At 46.9% G+C, this 8,931-nt stretch overlaps 1 protein-coding gene across 1 annotated transcript; it reads right to left on the reverse strand.

The window, feature by feature from the left end:
- Positions 1-744: 744 nt before the first annotated feature.
- On the reverse strand, positions 745-7,738 carry LOC122692761 (F-box only protein 27-like). Its single transcript, XM_043900593.1, has 6 exons — positions 7,720-7,738; positions 6,053-6,460; positions 5,808-5,916; positions 5,627-5,722; positions 2,028-2,157; positions 745-1,343 (listed from the first exon to the last, which is right to left on the reverse strand). Exons 1-6 carry the CDS (start codon positions 7,736-7,738, stop codon positions 1,200-1,202), a joined length of 906 nt encoding a protein of 301 aa, XP_043756528.1. The 3' UTR covers positions 745-1,199.
- Positions 7,739-8,931: the final 1,193 nt, after the last annotated feature.

Genomic DNA, 8,931 nt, shown 5'->3' on the forward strand with positions numbered 1-8,931 from the left:
CAACACACTAAGGGTCATCACTAATACAAATAATTAGAATCTGGAGAATGGATATGTGTATATGTATGGCTGAGTCCCTTCGGTGTTCACCTGAAATGAACACAGCATTGTTAATTGGCTACACCTTAACACAAAATAAAAAGTTTAAAGTTTTGGGGGAAAAAAAAGAATTAGAGTCACACACACACACACACACACACACCAACTTTGTCAGCAAAGACGATTTCTAAATGTGGTTATTTCTGGAAAGGGAAATTGCATTGGAGAATATTTATTAGTGCATAACATTGTATTTCTACACATAAGCATGTAGAAAATGAGAAATTTAGATAAGCAAAATCAGTAACTACAAAAAATCACACCTATGCACCTATCACCATTAACCTGCAACGCTTTAGTTCTCCTGTATATATCCAAAACGCAATCAAGAATATAAATATAAGGATGCATACATATTCTATTTCAATCTGGCATATATACATACGTCCAACTCTTTGCGACCCAATGGACTGCAGCACGCCAGACTAAAGTTGTTTTCTTCTGTACAGTTTTCTCTCAACTGAAACAACTTCTTACTCTGAACTGAGTAGTCATCAAGCTGTTAACACTGTATTTCTATTCATCTTTGGCAAAATTTTATTACCTATGATCATCAGATTTACTCTCCCCATATTTAAAAAGAATTTCAAAGTAACAAAATAATTTTATACACTATACAACTCAGAGCAGGGTTGGGTTCGGGGGACCAATTCATTGCTCACAGGGTGGGCAGAACCCTCTGCCTCCACAACATTTTTTGAGCTAGTTTTACTTTCAGCTCTTGAGTCTTGGTCCCAGGTTTGAAATCACAGTTTAGGGGCTGGAATTACTCAGCCACGGGGATTGAGCTTCTAGTTCAGAGGTGAGGCGAGGGCTTCTTGGAAGTGACCAATGAAGCCCTCTCACCATTTCCCGGTGTTCACCCGTGTGTCTCCACTCCGTAGAACAGGGGCTGTGTTAGAGCAGCAGCAGCCAGTAGACCTGATGTAAAAGCGTTCTTCTCATAGCTTCTCGTAGAATTTAAAGACAGGGCCCGGTAGAACCCCTGATTGGACCCAGGAGATCCCAGGATGCCAGGAACTACAAGCCGTTGATTATTGAGGTGGCCCAGCCAATGGTCTGGAAGGCACGGTAGGTGGTTTAACAAGTACAGTCCTCCACTAGAGTTGACAGACCCGTACAATCACACTGGCCTTGGGCACAGTGATTCCATAGTCCTCAGGCAGGAACCCCATGTCCCAAATCCAGTGTTCCAGAGACACAAAGCGGACGCCCTTCTTGAGGTTGGAGAACACGTGGTTGGTCTGTAGGCAGAAATAGAGGTTAAGTCCCACTGTGCCGTGGCCTTCCCCTCAAAAGCTGAGTTGGGGGCCTTCTGGCCTGTGGTATTTTCCCTAGATGGCTGCAATAATGTCTCCACTTCCACATGTCCTTCTAGAATCATGCCACTCCTCACCCAGGGGTGGGGTCTAATTCCCACCCCCTTGAATCTGGGCGGGTTTCACTGTAACCAAGAGTGTGGTGGGCGTGATGCTGAGTGACTTTCACCAAGTGACTTCCACGGTGGGGTCATAAAGGCGATGCAGCTTCTGCTGGTTTCTCCAGAAGCCGCATGGTGGAGCCCTGAGCCACCAGGAAGCAGCTGCCTGCCCTGAAGCCGCCCTGCTGTGAGGAAGCCCCAAATAGACCACGCAGGGGGATCCCATGGCCAAGCTCTGAGACTAAACCAAGAGCTGCCTGGCCAGCTATCAGCTGCTGTGTACACACTCACAGCCCACCCTGCCTTTCAGCTCCAGCCCATGTCTGAAGGGAACCACATCACAGACCAGAGCCAGAAACTCTCAGCAGAGCCTTCCTCATAGAAACCATGAGAGGAGATAAAATGAGTGCTGCTGATATGAAACCACTAAATTTGGGGGAAATTTATTTTTTAGCAATAGATCATCATAAGCCATACCATTCTTTCTCTTTGCCCCTGTCAGACTCACCTTAAAAGGGATACTGGTTCTACCTTGATGGATTGGACTAGGAGAGAAATGATGTAGCTTGGCCTGCTTGGCATCTAGAAGTCGCACAATTAGCTCATACAGACAGACCAAGGCTTCTTGGTCTGCCCACCTGTGGGAGAAGGAAAATCTTGAAGGTTGAACTTGCCACCCCACCTCTTCGGGCATCTGCCTCCTCTACCTGAATGGCCTTCCCATGTCTAAAAATCAAAAATGGTGCTGTGGTCCCCAGGACTAGCAGCATCAGGGTCACGTGGAAGCTTGGCCCCTCTGCTTCCCCAAGGAATCCATCTGCCCTAAACACCCTCTCTAGTTGATCTGCATGTGCATTCATTTCAGAAGTAAAGACCTAGAGCCATGCTCTACAGGGTAGCTCCAACCATATTATTTCTCTTTCTATGTTTTGCTGGTGGCAAAAGATGTCATCTCCAATGTGTACAATGGTGATGTTTAAGATACAATTTCCTTAGTCACATAAAAGGACCCAAGGGAATCTAAGTAAATTAGTAATGGGATATCAAGTAACATTCAAAGACACAACACCCAATGCCCGCCACTGGTAAACGGATAGATTAAGTGGGGGTGTAGCTCGGTGGTAGAGCACATGTTTGGCTTGCACAAGGCCCCTGGTTCAAACCCCAGCACCTCCATTTAGGAATTTCTCCTTCTAGGAGCCACTGGAGAAGAGAATTAATTAGTGGACTTCCCAGGTGACTGTAGTGGTAAAGAACCCTGGGTCGGGGAGACCCCCTGGAGTAGGAAATGGCAACCCACCCCAGTATTCTTGCCTGGGAAATCCTATGGCCAGGGGAGCCTGGTGGGCCACAGTCCATGGGATTGCAAAGACACAACTCAGACGATTGAGCACCTATGCTCACATGGTATATTCACACAGTGAATTATGAAGCCAAGAAAGCAGACTGCAGCTACATACAGTTATGGGTGAACTTACAAACACGTGGTTGAAAGAAGCCAGATACATACTATATACGGTATAACTCCATATATATACATAGCACCAAAATGGACAAAACTGACCTATGGTAACAGGATTCAAGATGGTGCTACCATTGGATTGGAAGTGATGGGAATGGGGCATGAGGAATACCGAGGGTGGTGTTTGCTGGCAATGTTGTTTTTTTCTTTTAACATTCTGTTCTTGATTTAAGTGAATATGTTTACTCTGTAATAATTCATTGACTTGCACACACAAGATATGTACATTTTTGGTGTCAAAAATAAAAATTTAAAAACAAGATTAATTTGATATATATATATACATACCAGAGAAGGCAATGGCACTCCACTCTAGTACTCTTGCTTGGAAAATCCCATGGACGGAGGAGCCTGGTAGGCTGCAGTCCATGGGGTCGCTAGGAGTCGGACATGACTGAGGGACTTCACTTTCACTTTTTACTTTCATGCATTGAAGAAGGAAATGTATATACACAAAGTAGTAACTTCCTTCACAGAGGTGTCATATCACTTCTTAGGTGTAAATGTACATGTTACTTCTTCCAGATTTCACCCTTATATAATATGTTTATATTCTTCTGACTTACCTTTCATACTGCTCTGAAGTAGAAATTTAAAATTTTCTAAGTGCTAAATTTGTTTCTTTTTGGCTGAACTGTTACCTACTAGTGGCTGCCAGACGTTGCTGCAAATTGGAATCATGTGGATTCCAGAAAAGATATTGTGTAGAAAGGAATTTCGCCCTGTTCAAAGTTATGGTCATTGCCGTCTGACACTGAGAGGCAATCTCTGGATCCTTGCAATTTTATGTCTGATAGGAGTATCTCTGTCTGGGATAAGCCTGCCAATATGATTGGTGGAGGCTAGCTACAACCACAGAGGTAGACTCTAGCAGGGGCTAGCCATTCCAGGAAAACCAGCAATATGACTAAGGATGGCTTATGTAGTCTCAGTTGACTTGGAGGCTGATATTAAACATTGATTAAAAAAAAAAACCCCTATATACAATGAAATATTACTCAGCCATTAAAAAGAATGAAATAATGTTTGTCATAATGAGTGAAGTAAGTCAGACAGAGAAGGAGAAATATTGTATGACATCCCTTATATGTGGAATCTAAAAAGAAAATGATTCAAATGAACTTACAAAACAGAAACAGACTCACAGACTTTGAGAGCGAACTGATGGCTACCGGGGGTGGGGAAGGATGGAGGGAAGGGATAGTTAGGGAGTTTGAGATGGACATGTACACACAGCTATATTTAAAATGGATCCCAACAAGGACCCACTATAGCACATGGAACTCTGTTCAATGGTATGTGGCTGCCTGGATAGGAGGAAGTCTGGGGGAGAATGGATATATGTATACACAGAGCTGAGTCCCTTTGCTGCTCACCTGAAACTCAGAATATTGTTAATCGGCTAAGCGTGTGTACTCAGTCATTCAGTTGTGTCTGACTTATTGTGAACCCATGGAAAGTAGCTCACCAGGCTCCTCTGCCCCTGGAATATCTCAGGCAAGAATGCTGCAGTGGGGTGCAATTTCCTATTCCAAGGGATCTTCACAACCCAGGGACTGAACCCAAGTCTCCTGTGTCTCCTGCACTGGCGGGTGGATTCTTTATAACTAGCACAAATTATGAAGTTAAATAAAGAATTTTATTGTAAATACATTTCCTAAAGAGATGGGTTTTCAGAGAGGGGAAGTTTATGGTGTTTTGACTGAAAGTGAATGTGGTAAGGCCAAAATTTCAAATTTCAATCTCACTTTGCCTGTTTCCCCAGAGGCCTTTACATCCAGGGACCATACACCTTAGTGAATGACTTTTTCTGTAAAACTGAAGGGCTGAGAGACAGGAAATTGGGAAAGCATAATCATACAATACCCCCACCATAGATGTAATCTGTAGCTGAGTAATTTGAGAAGAGGGTACAAAAAACGGTAGAGGATTTGGAATTTGCCTCCCTTAAAATAATCCAAATGAGGTATCCCATGGAAGATCTTCATGGACCATCCTGGTTTCAAGACCATCAAACAGAGCACAAGCTCTGGAGTAAGATAAGTAAGACCCTAAGGCCAGTCCCGCCAAGCCCTAGCTGTGCCACCAGACCAAGTGACCTCACCTCTCTGAACTTCTCAATTGGAGGTTTCAAAACACACTTTCCCACAGGATCAAGGATCATGAAGGCTGCTGAAACAGGTTATACTTCAAAGCACTGGCTCTGTGGCTGACATAGAACCCTGCCTTATGAAGACAGAGAAACGTAGGCACACCATGACTTGCCCAAGGCCACAAAGCCCGGAAGCCAGGGTTTGAGTGTGGGAAGTCTGACTCCAGAATCTGACCTCTTAGCCAACTCTTATCTTGCCTCCCCCTAAACCAACTCCTTTGCATAGGATGCAACCTGGCATCTTCCCGTCCAGGTCTGTTGGGGGGTCAGGAGAGGGTTCAGGGAATGGATACGGCTAAGTAGTAAAGCTCTGATGGTGATGAAGTCATTTCCCTTCCTGCTTTATCTAAGGGGTTGTTGGGAGGCCTACACGCCTTGTCACCCGTGCCAAGGTCAGCCCTGTTTTTAAAGCTGTTTTTGCCATCACACTCACCAGGCAGAGACACAAATCTCAATCTTTCCACTATCCAAGAGTTCCGGCCATAGACCCTCCTTCTCCAGGTCCAACACTTGCTTCTTGTAACACCACCTGGGAGAAAGGGGGAAGGATTAGTGCGAACCAGGCAAGAACTCACCACCGCCCACCCCAGCCCTTGGGGAAGAGGGACGTCCACCTGTAGAAAGCCCGGAAAGAGTCCTCGGGAACTAGCCTGCGGTCTTCCTCCCAGCTTTCCTCCTCTCTCCAGCTTCTACAGTTGACTGTCCTCCAAGGCAGGAAGGCGTCTGTTAAATGAAAAAATGTTTGTGCCCAAGTTCCTGGCCTGCCCCCCCAGCCCACGGACAAGTCCCAGGGGTTTCCTTGAGCCTCTCCTCTCTGCCTCCAAGCCATCCCATGGGCATCCTTTCCTGGGCTCCCCACCTATGCCACGGGGGTTCGGGTAGAGATTGCGTCCTAAAGGTCTGCGCTCGCAGAAGCGGCCCAGGACGCAGGGCCTGGGGTCGTCATCGTCGTCTGGGGGCAGGCAGGTGCGGAAGACGGGCCACAGCTTGGCGTGGCTGTAGGGCAAGATGCTCAGCCACACGGCCCGGGTGTCCACCAGGGAGCGCCAGTAGCGGCACACGTGGCGGCATTGGCCGAGCAGCACGCTGGCGGGCAGGTAGCTCAGCACTTCCAGGAGCATCTCGATGGGCAATTGGCTTAAGCCGGGCGCCTCCTCGGGCTCGGGCTCGGGCTCGGGCTCGGGGTCGGAAGCGGGAGTACAGGCGGGCAGGCCCCGGGAGGCTGAGGCCCTCGTGGTCTCCTCGCCAGGCCCCGCGGCTGCGGCTGCTGGAGAGCCAGGGTCCAGACATCAGGGACTTGGAGCCTCCGCAGGCCACGCCCCTGCCTCCCGCACCCAAGGGCTGTCGCCCCCACACCCCAGCAGCCGCCCCCTCCAGTCCCCAGAGTCCCAGCTGGTCCTTGCCAGCCGACCACCGCAGCCGCTCTCCGCCCGGCACGTCCCAGCGCCCGCCGCCAACCCGGCTCTGCGCCCCACGTCTTACCCTGCATCTCAGCCAGTGTTCCTCACCAGTGGGCCTTCACCTTGCCTCCCTTGTTCCCGTCGCCATTTCAGCCCTTTTTATTCGCCCGCCCCTCCCTTAAAATCCAATATCAGATCCCCGCCCACCCGTCCTCCCCTCCCACTCCTCCCCTCTACCCCGCCCTGGCTCCATTCTCCCAATGACTAGCCATTTCTGCCTACCTCTCTCTTCTCCCCGTCTCTGCCTCCCAAGCTTGCTTGCCATCCCCTCCCAGCCCTGTCTCCAGGCCCTGTTCTCCAAACTTCCCTTCCTTCAGACTCTGTTCAAACCCGCAGGGTCATTAAGGGACCAAATCGCAAAAGCCACAGTGGAGGGAGGAGCAGGAGATGCCCGGATCCAGAGTCTGTCTGTCATCCCCACCATTGGTCCTTTGGAGCATCCCTCACCAGGCTGTAAGACCCTTGGTGCTGAACATCTGCTGTTATTCAGTCAGGCATCTGGGCTGGAGGCCTCATATCCCTTAGCTAATGGAACAATTCCTATCACCTTTAAGGGCCTGGCATCATTATCTTTTTTTCCAATTTTTGGCCACACCAGGCAGCGTGTGGGATCTTAGTTCCCTGACCAGGGACTGAACCCACATCCCCTGCAGTGGAAGCACAGTCTTAACTACTGGACTGCCAGAAAAGTCCCCAGCACCACTAACGAAAGATAAAACAGGCTCCAGTAGAAATCAAATGCATTTCTATTTGACTTCCTAAATGAGTGCTGTAACCAGTAATAATCCAGCCAGCGTTCATGGACCCTTTTACTACCAGTCAGGTTAGCAACCTGGGGTAGGCGTGGCTATGTCTCTACTTCAAAGATAAGAAAACTGGCTAAGTGACCTGCCCAAGGTCACATAGATAGTAGGTGACAGAGCCAGTATTTGAACCTAACCAGGGTGGCTCTAAAATTCTTGCTTTTAACCTCTATACCAACTTCATCCAAAAAGTAAATAAATAAATAAAATGCAAGCTACACATGCTTTTCAAATCAGCTGGTAAAACTGGACAGGGAACTTACCTTCTAGGAGAAGAAACATGGTGAACGGGAGACAGTGTAAGCAAATTAGATACTTTTGGAAAATCATTAAAAAAAGAATCTGCCAATGCCCCAACATTGTCTTCACAATTATTGAAAAGACTCCATTTTATTATGGAATAAGCATGAAATGTACTGTGATTCACTGGGCCATGATGAGCAGTAGATGTGACATGTAAATGATGTCGCATGTTGGAAGGTGATCAACGCTACGCTAAATAGAGCAAGGAAGGGGGAAGGGGGTCATAGCAATCTGGGTGGGAGACCCTGAATTCTAAGAGATGGGGAGACTATTATATGGGAAAAATTTCTTTTCAATATATACACTGTCAAAAAATTTTTTGCTATTGAGGTTTTCAAACATGTCTCAAAGTGGATGAAGAATGGAAGAAGCAGTCAGCTCCAACAGTTAATTCCTGACCAATTTGCTTTCATCTCTACTCCCACACACTGGCTCCCTCAGGCAATTTGAAGCAAATCTTAGAAAGCACAGTCCACAGCAATACACTGTATTTAAAATTTTTTTTATTTATTAATTTTTGTGGTGCAGTGTGACGCACAAGGGATCTTAATTCCCGGACCAGAGTTTAAACTTGCACCCCCTGCAGTGGAAGGTGGACTCTTAATCACTGGACCACCAGTGAAGTCCCAGCAATACATCATTTTTTAATGTAATGTAAAAGCTGGGGGAATCTTATTTGGTAATGAGATTATGAAAATTGATTGTAATCCAATTAGGAGTCCAAAAATACGGTTTTAGAAAAATGTTTAAAAACTTCAAGTAGGATAAAAGACCAGAATCTGACAAGTTATTTTCATTCTTCAATTTCCTCCTCCAGGGACAATCTCTATTAATTCCTGGAATTACACCCCATGCTGTACTCTGATTAGAAAGAAAAACAAATATAATTGGGTTCCAAAAGAGCCTACTGCCTGGAAGCTAATGATTAGAGAGTACTGGCTCCTAGGAGACAAGGCTGTACAAAAGAACCCCCGGGCCTCTTAAGAAAGTTGTGGGTGTATTTTGGTATCACAGTAATAGGAGTGTCATTGGGTAGCGAGGCACAGGACAGCGTCCCCTAGGGGAGAGCCATCCCGGATTCCTCCTGCTTTAAAGTCCATGTCTAGGGTGTTTTCTTGCAGGAGGAAAGCCTGTTAATCCGAGCCTAGAACCCAATTGAGTTTGCATGTAAG

The sequence above is a fragment of the Cervus elaphus genome, chromosome 4, assembly GCF_910594005.1.
Source record: "Cervus elaphus chromosome 4, mCerEla1.1, whole genome shotgun sequence".
Taxonomy (NCBI): Eukaryota; Metazoa; Chordata; class Mammalia; order Artiodactyla; family Cervidae; genus Cervus; species Cervus elaphus.

Coding starts and splice junctions, on each gene's coding strand:
- LOC122692761 (XM_043900593.1), bottom strand. Junction 5,723..5,807: donor TCTTTCCGGGCTTTCTACAG/GTGGACGTCCCT, acceptor CCTTTCTCCCAG/GTGGTGTTACAAGAAGCAAG. Junction 1,344..2,027: donor GAACCAGTATCCCTTTTAAG/GTGAGTCTGACA, acceptor TTCTGCCTACAG/ACCAACCACGTGTTCTCCAA.